The sequence below is a fragment of the Cebidichthys violaceus genome, unplaced genomic scaffold (genome assembly GCF_023349555.1).
Source record: "Cebidichthys violaceus isolate CVI_PGR_0920_01 unplaced genomic scaffold, fCebVio1.0.p SCAF_24, whole genome shotgun sequence".
NCBI lineage: Eukaryota > Metazoa > Chordata > Actinopteri > Perciformes > Stichaeidae > Cebidichthys > Cebidichthys violaceus.
In genome coordinates, this window is record NW_027176417.1 from 5,880,897 (window position 1) to 5,892,024 (window position 11,128).

Consider the following 11,128-nt stretch of genomic DNA (forward strand, 5'->3'; position numbering starts at 1 on the left):
TATCAGGATATTTCAACCTTAATTACTATATTTAATTTAATAAACTAACAAGGAAAACACCAGACGGACTGACAAAATAGCAAAGTCCATCTACCTAATACAGCTGAAATAACTCATTCTGTTGTAGACGACATGTAATCCCCTACAGCAACAATAACACACGGCAACGATGAGTGATATGTGCGCCTCTGGCCACTGGTGGCGCTGTTCAGAAAATGGCTAACCGGTTTTAATCAGCCTCGGCTGCTCGTCCTTCCGGTGCCCCCATCGCCCCCACTCCCTCCCGATGCTAGCACCGTCGGGCTTGGCTGTGGGAGCGTAATGGCGGTGCACCGGGGACCCTCTACGAAATGGCTCTTCACCCGGGAGCAGCTCGAAAACACGCCGTCTCGACGCGGCGGAATAGAGGCCGACAGGGAGCTCTCTTACCGGCAGCAGGCCGCCAACTTGATCCAAGACATAGGCCAGAGACTCAACGTGTATCCTTTCTGAACCGCAGCGGCTAGCCGGCCGACAGACGGGTTAGCTCCGGTTAGCATTATCTTACAGAAGGGCCGGAATGGCAAGGCTAGTTACAATTCATAGTTTAACTCTATAACCGCACATGAAACCCTCTCGCTGCCACGTACAGACCTCTCTCCGACAAGACAGGTTATTTAACTGAGCTAACACGGGGTCTGGGTTTAGCTAGCTGGAAGCATTCAGGCCTGGTAGCTAGCTTAGCTATTGTTTTGTCTCTTTAGGCTGCTGATTCCATTGTTAGCTTTGTGTGTACTGATATCAGTGACACATGATTACTGATGCTGGTTGTACGTGTAAGTGAATCATGTTACCACGTTATAAATGCACTATTACGCCTTTGTAGGAGTTAAAGCTTGTGAATTGATTCTGCGGCTTTTAACCTGCATGTCACACGTTTTGCTAGCTCGATGCTAACGTGTCATGGTTTTCTTCACCAAGACTGTTAGCCAATGTGTTTTTTTTTTACTGTATATCCTCCATGTGTTGTGCCTTAACTTCCCACCCAGTTCTCAACTGATTATCAACACCGCTATAGTATACATGCACAGGTTTTATATGATCCACTCCTTCACCAAATTCCATAGAAACGTAAGTACCACTGCAGTGTTGGCTGATGCCATAATTACTGGTGGCACCGGCTGTGAAAACTGAACTGAGGGTGTTTTTTCTTCCCTCCTCCAGGTCATTTCTCAGACTACGTTGTTCCTGGCAGCAAAAGTTGAGGAGCAGCCCAGAAAGCTGGAGCATGTCATTAAAATAGCCCACGCCTGCATTAACCCACAAGAGCCAGCCGTAGACACTAAGAGCAACGTAAGTCAACTACGACCGAGGGCGTCGTGGAGTTTACGCTCAGTTTGTGAGGCTTTTGGAGAGAAAAGACACCGTTAACGACTGCAATCGGTTAATTATGAGTCATATCCTCAAGCACAACGGCCAGCGTCTCAACAGCAAGGACATTGCTGCTTTTCTTTGTGTAATATGACAGTAAAATGAGTGGGTTATGGACTGGTTGTTGGGACAAAACAAGCAACTAAAAGACATCACCTTTGGCTCCAGTGAATGGTTTTTACTTTACTTTGTCTGCCTTATTGGCCACGTTGACACAATGTGTTGTCAGTAGAAAGGTCAAAGGTAATTAAGTCCAGATCATATATAATTTTTTCACCATTTATTTGACCTCCTTAAATTGAAAGGCTCTACGATTAGGCCCGTGCAGTTTCACATCAGAACGGTGAAAGGCGCAGGAGTACCCTGCAGTTTCCGGCTGGCGATGCTTTTATTTTGTAGGAATGCTGATAAGTTGAATCAAGCCGATTTCAAATTGTTCTTTGAACTTTTCCAGGCATTCCAGCAGCAGACACAAGAGCTTGTAGCACTGGAAACAATAGTGCTGCAAACGCTGGGTGAGTGCTACTAAAGCTCGTTTGTTTGTGTGCGTTTTGAATTCCAGCCACTGTAGCATTAATATTTCGTCACTTGTTTTAACAAACGTAAACTACAACGTCACGCTACACGTGTTATTGCGCTGGCACCGGTGGCTGATCATCTTCCTTCGACATCTTTTATTGCAGGTTTTGAAATAACAATCGATCATCCGCACACAGATGTTGTGAGGTGTTCCCAGCTAGTGCGAGGTAGAGCCTTCTTTCTCACTCTACTTTCCAAAGAACTGTTTTTTTAACAACGCAATGTTGCGCCGTTAAGTCAAAGTGCAACGCTTTGTTTTTCTTCCAAAGAATCGGCTCGGTCCTAAAATGAACTTTCTCCTTCTTTTACAGCAAGCAAGGACTTGGCACAGACTTCCTATTTCATGGCTACCAACAGGTTATTATCCTGTTCCCATTATTGCACTGTAATGGCACACTAGCTTCCTGTCCTGCAGGGCCCCCCTTCCTGTGTCCAACGCCCTGTTTGCGGCCTGGGTCCCCGGGAACCCCCCGGCGTGGGGAAGTACCGGGCCCGGCTGCTGTGTGCGGTGTATTGTACAAGGGCTCCGTGTTGGCACATAGGGGTCGAATGCACAATGTGGAGTGTAGTGGTGCTGTTTACCTCTCACGGTTGTTCGGTACGGAGTGCATATGTCTAAAGAAAGAACTCAAATGGTAGCCTGAATATAGATTGCCACTAAAGATTCTTAAACTTATAGAGTGCTTTGGTAAGTATAGTTTACAGTTGTTACATTTTTTTTTTTTTTGTTGCACATTTTTCACCCTAAAAGAGCTAACAATGAAACGCCAAACTACACTGCAAACTGAATGCTTGTTCTGTGTGGTGATGTGATCTAGTGCTGTTGTCTTTTTTTTTTAAAGAGGAAATATGGCGGCTGCAATGTTTACCAAGATTCGCTACATAAAGATTCTAACTTGATGCACACGCAGCTCTTAATTTTGATACCATTGTGCTGTTATTTCACTTTTTTTGTTTTTACAGAGGCTGCTAGTTTTGATATGCAAGTCTGAGAGATTGATGTTCCCAGCAGATGATGGTAGATAGGATCTCTTAATTTGGGGTTACTCACAAAGAAGGGAGTCTAGGTGGAAGTGTAGAACTGTATTTACCTGAACACAGCCTACTTGTTCTGCATTCCGAATTCCAACACAGTTTAATATCTTTAAATGCAACTTGCACCAACACTAAAAAGTTTCCGTTTAACTTGGTGATTCTGAGACGCTTGATAAACACCAGCTTTGGTGCACAGGAGCCAGTTTGCGGTGTAGTTTGGGATCCAGGGTGCAGAGAACGTAAAGCCTCCTCTTAGCCTTGGCTGCCAACGACAGCGTTTCTCAGTCTGGACGTTCCCACGTTAATACGCACGACTCCTTTTACACTAAGTAGTTATTAGATTTCATTTGTTTATTAGGAGTGATTTCCTGGAGTTTACTGCTCATTTAGAAACACTTTAATGTTTTATAATTTCCGCCTTTTTTAAATTAAAATCAAAACACAATTTGGCCAAATCCACTTTCAATGTATCATATGAAAGTGTGTGTGTGTTTGTGCGTCATTCATACACTTAGGAACATATCCTAACAATTAGATTGTCTTAGCTGTTCCTGTGTTATACGGTAAGGCTGTGTGTATGTGATGTGAAAGTAATATTAGTTTGTCGGTGAACTCTCTGGTGCGCTTAAACCGTCTACAATGTTTATTGCGGATGAAAGGCCTCCAGCTGACGGTCGTATCTTTCTCTTCTGCTTCTTGTCTCCCCCCCTTCCCTCCCCCCCTGCAGTTTGCACCTCACCACCTTCTGCCTGCAGTACAGGCCCACGGTCGTCGCGTGCGTCTGCATCCACTTGGCCTGCAAGTGGTCCAACTGGGAGATCCCCGTGTCCACAGACAGCAAGCACTGGTGGGAGTACGTGGACCGCACCGTGACGCTGCAGCTGCTGGACGGTGAGAGCTCCCGGCGCCGGTTCATCCGTCTCTTGGACTTGTTTTTCTTACTCGTAGAAAGAGCTTGAGGCTCTTTTAGGTAGGGGAGACTATGGGTGTTGTCACTTTCCTAATAACTCAAGCTGTTTTCCCCAAATCAATCCTGAAGTTTTTTTTATTTGTCTTGCTGCCGCTGGGTCTTTACGGGACTGCATTTGTACTCGGTCCCTGGTCTCCCCCGCCGACATTGCCTCATCGTATGTAGCCGATGTGTAGCAGTCTCAGCCACGACCGCTAGCTGTCAGCAGAAAGAATCAGGGGGGCGTGTTAACGGTGTGGAGAGGGGACCGCTGACAGTTGTCTTCACTGGTTTCAGAGCTCACACACGAGTTTCTTCAGATCCTGGAGAAGACGCCCAGCAAGCTGAAGAGGATACGAAACTGGAGGGTACGTCCTGAATACTTGTACGAGGAGAGTTCACGTAAAGTGTCCGTATCTCATGTTGAGTTCTGTGTTTTTCAGGCTATTCAAGCAGCTAAGAAGCCAAAGACGGAGGGCTCGGCGGTGGACAGTGCCTACCAGGGGACGGCCTTAGACGGCCTCCCCGGAGTCAACAACTCCTTCTTCCCCTCCACCTCGTCGGACTCCTCGGACATGCCCTCCCTCAGCAACATCGCCGCCTCCTACGCCTCCTACCAGCCGATGAGCGACCAGTCGAAGAGCTGCGGCTACGACCACTTCTCCGAGCCGCACCTCTCGGACTTCCCGCTGGTGAAACACGAACCCACGAACTCAAAGGGCGGCAAACACCAGCAGCTCGCCGCCAGCGCCGCCACTTTTCCGCGGCCGCAGAAAGTCTTGACTCTGGAAAAGTACAGGGAGAAACACGCGGCGGCGGGGGACCCGGCCCCGCAGAACGGCGTGAAGGACGAGCCGGGAGCGGACGGGTACGCGGCCCCGCCGGTCCTCTCCTCGCACCACCACAAGAAACGCTCTCAGGCGCAGCAGGGGGGCCACGCGGGCGACGGCAGGAGAGACAAAAGCGGCTCCAAAAAGGCCCGGCTGCCTCCGTCCTTTGCCGAGAACGGCTCCGCCACGGGCGAGGAGCTCAAGATGAGGATCAAGGTTTCGTCGGAGCACGGCGGGACTCTGCCCGGCAAGGACAAGCACAAAGAGCACCGCCACTCCAAACACGGCCACTCGCACCCGTACTCCCTCAGCGGGAACAGCAGAGGGACAATAGAGAACGCCTCCCTGTCCATAAGAGCTCCCGACGTGGGCTCGTCCGGCTCGTCTCGCAAGAGGCCTCACTCCGACGCCGGCAGCCACAATCACAACAACAACAACCACCACCACCACCACCACCATCACTCGTCCAAGAGCAGCAGGAGCAAAGGAGGCCTCGGCTCGTCCCACTACTCGGCGGAGAGCGGCCAGCGTGCGATGGAGCACCACGGCCACGACGGGAGCAACGGCGTGCTGCCCACTAACGGCCAACACACCGACTACAAAGACACTTTCGACATGCTGGACTCTTTACTAAGTGCCCAAGGAATGAACTTGTAACCCTCGGAGAGTCCCGCGGTGTCGTCTAGAATAAGGTATTACCATGTTTAAAAGAATTTTAAAAGAAATTTATTTGTCTTAAGTTATCGCAATTGCTGCGTCGCCCTCAGTCGTGTCCACACACTGATTATTGAAGATTCTCGTTAAGCTGTCAAAAAAAAGAAGAAAAAAGAAGTAAAATGATATGCACAGAGCTGTGTACTACTAGCTTGCAACAACAAAAAGAAGTTTTAAGAACGCGGCTGAAACGATGAGATTTTAAACATTCTTTGAGCTGACTATGGTTTTAATGTGCATGTTTGAAGTCACACAAAAGGGAAGAGCTAGTGACAGTTTACAGGAAGTTTTTTTTGTTTTGTTTGTATGTTGAGACATTTTGTTCCACTGAAAATCTCAGGTCTTGAACTTTTTTGATATAAGAACGAATCTTCCTCCGTTTGGGTTTCATTACCTGTATCCGAGGAGACGCATCGCCTCATCCGTCTTAGGAAACGCGGTCTGCTTACATTTCAAAGAGGGCACCAATAGTGAAACTAAAACGTGAGGCCGACCCCCATTCGCTGTCTATTCGCTGTCTTATCGGGACTTCCAAGGCCGCACCTGAACTTAATGTGCAGACTCTTTACAGAGCTACCAATGAAGTTTACGTTACATCTGCTGTGAAAGTGCATTAAAGATATATCGGCTAAAATTTGCGAAAAGGCCTCGTGATTGTACCTCGTTAATGGCTATACAGTATGATACATGTTGTTAACTATCAGAAAATACAGATCTCTAAAAGACGATTGTGTATATAGGACTGTAGTTCAACCCGTGGGTTTATTGCATCGGTCCAGACCTTTCATTCAGTGTATCTTGAGATCTAAAGCAGACTCTGTATTGATGAACATGTCCTCGATTTGTGTATTGAGAGCCCAAATAAAGGTGTAAAAGTCATTTTTACACACCGCAGCGATTTTCTGTGTTCTAAAGTGTCTGACGTGAAATATGGATTTATCTTTTGCTGTTTTTGATTTGTTTGCTTGGGACGGGTGAACGATTCTGTAACGTGACGCAATCGACCAATTCATTTCTCAATTGTTTACATGTTGGCAAATTAAAACGTCTCAGTTTTGTCGAACCCAAAGTCCGTGTTAGGCAGTGATTGTACTAACCTAAGTAAGCATGTCGGTACTATAAGAAGGAAGTCACTGGTATTTAATGATTAGTCAAATACTGATCACAAGACTATTTCCTCCCCGTTGAATATCAGCCCCTCGCTGCAGATAGAACAGTCACTTTGTCAAGCGCCGCCATAGAAAATTCCCATTAAGAAAAACGGGAGCGCACCAATGGCCACTTCCTGCCTCCTCTCTGCCTCCTCGCTGTGGATTGATTACTTGATTATGTCGCGGGCTGCTCACAGAACAATACTCACGACATCAAATGACCGGCTTTGGCTTTACGGGCCGTGTTTAAAGTGGAGCGCTGAGGTGATTAGCAGTTGCGCTGCTGTTGCTGCTGAATTAGTAATGTTAATGGGAGTAATGAGGCGTGATTGGAAACAAGTTGAACCACTGCATGAGCAGAATATTTAAATTAGTTTGGGCTTTTTCACAGCTGCGGATGCTTTTGTCTTTTTCTGTTAGCGGCTAAACCACCTCGAGGGGTTGAGTTCTTTTCTTTTGTTCTTGCCGGTGACAAGTGTTCGTCAGTGAAACCTGCCATTCGGTGCCTCCAACAGAAACCCTCACGCGGCTTCTCAAGGTTCAAGCTTTGGCGCTCTCGCACAATGCAGTGCGGACGCCTCGTCCGTGGGTGGGAAGAGAAATCCAAGTTCCTGATAATTAACCAGCACCCTCAGAGCAGACGCAGCGCTTTCACCGAGTATTACCTTTCTAATTTTAGCGTGGAAGACAATGGGGAAATTCAGCGGGCAGCGCGTCAGTGAAAACTCAACCATCTGGACATTTTCGCGCGCTGGTGGGAGGGTGATGATTTATTTTCGGCAACCTCTCGGGCTGAATAAGAGACGCCTACTGCTCGATAAATCCGCAGAGAGGGAACAGATATGAGCGAGAGAGGCTTTTTCTTTTTTTTCTTTCTTTTGTGAGCAACAAATCCCAGAATTAAGAGCCATCTGAAAGGAAAAACGCCGTCCAAGCTCTAATTACAAGTGAGAAAGACGGGGACATGTGCAAGCGTCCCGGACGCAAAGACCATTATCAACATGATCGTTTCAGCAGCTAAAGCAGCAAAATTAAAAAGTAAAACAGATGGTTTTAAAAGATGAATCAAAGAGCGTCTTTTTGATGTCATCCCAAATGCAAAAAGGTGACGGCATCATTTCAATTTATTTACTTTGGGACAAGAATAAAAATGAGCTAATTTGTCAGAGAATTGCAGGTTGTGAACAGCAATAAATCCTCCTTCATGCACACATGGCTGTTTAACCGCCTCCTGTCCAGTAGATGGCAGTATTACCTTTGGCCTTGGACCACTAATAAGGCAGAGCAGCAGCACAAACATACAGCATCATTTTCTCTGCTTTTGGGAGGATTTTTTTATTTATTTTTTTGAGAGCAAACAAGACGCAGTGTTGAATAACCTTGAAAAAAAAAATAAAATACAGGATGCCGCTTTTCATGCCACGAATCCAAGGTGCCTCTCAGCACGCTCTGATCCTCAGTCACAATCGTGTGTGTGTGTGTGTGTGTGTGTGTGTGTGTGTGTGTGTGTGTGTGTGTGTGTGTGTGTGTGGGTGTGTGGGTGGGATGATCCACCTAATTAACAGAGTCCGATAACTGTTGGACGAGCGGATTGGCTCAGAGAGGGGGGGACATCCAGGAAATGTCACGCGGGCGGCACTCGGGCAATTTCGATTCAAAAGGGGCCTTCAGCGGAGCAGCATACTTGTGCCCGTATGAGTCTTAATGCAAATGACGGCCAGGAAATTGTGCGGGAAAAGTGGCATAATTATAAGCCATTGAAAGTCCATTGTCATTCCCGTCTGAGAGGTCCCTCTTGAAAAATCAGGAGCTGATGGAAACCCCTCCAAGTACCTGAGATAGAGCCGGAGGGGGAAAATGACTGGGCCTGAGCTGCCATTATGCCATGGCAACGCAATTATATCCAATGATTGGCAGCAGCATAAATTAGCCTCCGTCTTGGTGGTGTGCTTTACTTTTTGTTTCCGACCAGTGCTAAGGTATCCCTGTTTCACATGGTGGAAAAACAAAAAAAAAGAGCTGCAGCGCTCTCTTTAGCCAGCTGTTCACGGTAAAAAACGAGACATTATTTCACGGTTTCCCTCTGTAATTATTCCCTTTACGACCCCGGTTTATTTTCTCCGCCCCGATGCAAATGCATCCTCTCGCGGCCCGAACACCAGAGATTCATGTTTGTGGTGGGAACCGCACGGCACCAGCTGTCCTTTAAAAAGAGACAGCTACCAGAAAAAGAAGAAAAAAAAAAAAACTGTTGATGTGAAATGTCTTCCTCCCTTCTCGTCCCCGATCATCAATAATTCACCGGCTTCGACATTTGAACTAATTATGGTGCACCAATGGCCTATTTGAGCAGGGTCCTGTCACATGAAAGCTTGCTCGGTCCTTCCTGTCAGCGGTGCAGGCGGCAGGAATGAAGCGACAGCAGTGGCGGCTGAAGCCATTAAAATGAATGGAAAGCCTCTAACAATCGTACACACACACACACACACACACACACACACACACACACACACACACACACACACACACACACACACACACACACACACACACACACACACACACACACAGAGAGAGAGAGAGAGAAACCTCTGCCTCAAATACACTCAAACACACAAATAAAAGGAAAAAAATAAACATGAATTGCTGCCTTACACACACCCACCCACACTCATGCATAAACATGATGCGCTACTGTAGCTCACGCACACAAACACACACACACACGGTGACGTGCCCGCCACCTGTGTGGGTTGTTTGGCCTCCTCATCCAGACCTCTCTGGTTTTAATTAGCCTGCTGCTGAAGTGTTTTCCTTTTTCTATCCTCTGAAGGGCGATGATAAAGGCTACAGCCGAGATGGAGGCTCTCCGCTGGCTTGTTTCATTAGGGAGAGCATAATGACCCAGCAATCACAACACCAAGATAATACCTGCCCTAATAATTATTTTCCTCCTAATGGTTCATACTCTTGCTGTGGCGTCTGTCATCAGCGCCTCAACTGAAAGGATTTATAAGACTAATAATAATAAGAATCATCATTATCGTGTTGCAATTGAGTTTTTAATTCTTTTTTGTTTTGCCCAAGTGTATCGAAGCGACAAAGAATGCACATGGATGAAAACTAAAATGCAACATGACTGAAGGTAGTTCATACAGTACTGAGTTGTGTAAATCGATTTTAGCCAGATGTCACAGTTCTCTCGTGCATGTCCACTAAAGATGAAGCCAGATCCAGGAAACAGTTAGCTTAGCACAAAACAAAGAGAAACGGCTAACCTGTTTAAAAAACCTAAAACTCCCAAATCAACACGTTAAAGGGTCTACCTACATAACAATAAACCCATGTAAAACAACTGCTAGCTGGATCCCCTTGTTTCCAAACTTCATGCTAAGCTAAGCTAAATACCTGCTAGCTTCATAAATAGCATAGGCAGTGGTATCGATCTCATCAAACTCACTTATAGCAGCAACAGGAAGCTAGTTTGAGTGCTCGGATAAAGCCACTGTACTCGGTAACAAAGGGCAGAAGGCAGCTAGCTAGCGGTGAGCTAGCTAGCTGGTGAACATACTCAAGCATTTAGGAGATAAAAAGTTATATTTCCTTTACGGGTCGGTGGAAACCAAAACGGAGCTAAAAGGAGAGTGAGTATTGGCCTCACGTTTGTCAGGTGGAGACAAACACGACTCCATATGAACGCTAATACTGCTAAAGCCTGATAAGTTAGCTTCCTTAACCGTATCAAAGAAAGTTACGAAGTCACCAAAGAATACACATAACAAATGAAGTCGACTTTAAATGAGCTTTGATGTTATTCAAAGTCTAGTTAGCACTAAGGTCAGCGCTTTCAGATGAAACAAAGGGATACAAAAACATGAGAAAACCTCTTCTGCAGAAGACAAACCATATTATGTTCTTCCTCCATATCCTTGACCTTCCTGACCTTAATTCCCCCAAATGAATTGGCTAGTTTGCTTGCAGTGATTTTCCGGAGGGACAGCCAGTTAAAACGACTTGCGACCATGGAGCCGCTGGGAGCGTCTAGGACGACCTGTACTTTTAAAACACGACAGAAGCAGCTATTCGGATCATCAGGTTTTCCGTGGGAGATACAGCGGGGTGTCATCGGCGTGGCGGCGAAACAAAAACGTTATGGATTATGCGGCTGAGTGGGCGTGTGAGGAGGAGGACGAGTTGGTTATATAGAAAGCTCAATTGGAAAGGTAGGAGTCGAGGCTTTCCAAAGCTGGATTTGGGTCGACAGAGCATAGAAATCTGTTCTCTTTTTTTTTTCTTCTTCTCTGCGTTCGCAGCGGCGGGGTGAAGCAGCGGGGGTGCTGCCAAGGGTTTATTGATATCTTAAGGTGAAGCAGCACAGATGAAAATAGTGACTCTGGGTACAGTTTGGAGATATGATAATGGTATCTGGCTTCCATAACTACTGCAGTCTCATGTAATAT

At 46.5% G+C, this 11,128-nt stretch overlaps 1 protein-coding gene across 3 annotated transcripts; it reads left to right on the top strand.

Annotated features, from left to right (window-relative positions):
• Positions 1 to 270: 270 nt before the first annotated feature.
• On the top strand, positions 271 to 6,396 carry LOC137879026 (cyclin-T2-like). 3 transcript variants are annotated; one of them, XM_068719593.1, is made up of 9 exons: positions 271 to 479; positions 1,029 to 1,110; positions 1,204 to 1,332; positions 1,865 to 1,925; positions 2,094 to 2,156; positions 2,301 to 2,346; positions 3,752 to 3,915; positions 4,271 to 4,341; positions 4,417 to 6,396. In XM_068719593.1, the coding sequence occupies exons 1-9, from the start codon at positions 322 to 324 to the stop codon at positions 5,458 to 5,460; spliced, it is 1,818 nt and encodes a 605-aa protein (XP_068575694.1). In that variant the 5' UTR covers positions 271 to 321; the 3' UTR covers positions 5,461 to 6,396. The 3 variants fall into 3 exon arrangements, 2 of the variants coding, with proteins under 2 accessions (XP_068575694.1, XP_068575695.1); XR_011103690.1 differs by lacking the exons at positions 4,271 to 4,341; positions 4,417 to 6,396 and having other exon boundaries at positions 2,301 to 2,677; positions 3,752 to 3,840; XM_068719594.1 differs by lacking the exons at positions 4,271 to 4,341; positions 4,417 to 6,396 and having other exon boundaries at positions 2,301 to 3,844.
• Positions 6,397 to 11,128: the final 4,732 nt, after the last annotated feature.

What these genes read in the sequence shown, in the direction of transcription:
- LOC137879026 (XM_068719593.1), top strand. Translation starts at nt 322, where the DNA reads ATGGCGGTGCACCGGGGACCCTCTACGAAATGGCTCTTCACCCGGGAG. An exon ending in CCGTAGACACTAAGAGCAAC is followed by an intron (nt 1,333 to 1,864) that starts GTAAGTCAACTA and finishes GAACTTTTCCAG; the next exon opens with GCATTCCAGCAGCAGACACA. An exon ending in AGAGGATACGAAACTGGAGG is followed by an intron (nt 4,342 to 4,416) that starts GTACGTCCTGAA and finishes TGTGTTTTTCAG; the next exon opens with GCTATTCAAGCAGCTAAGAA.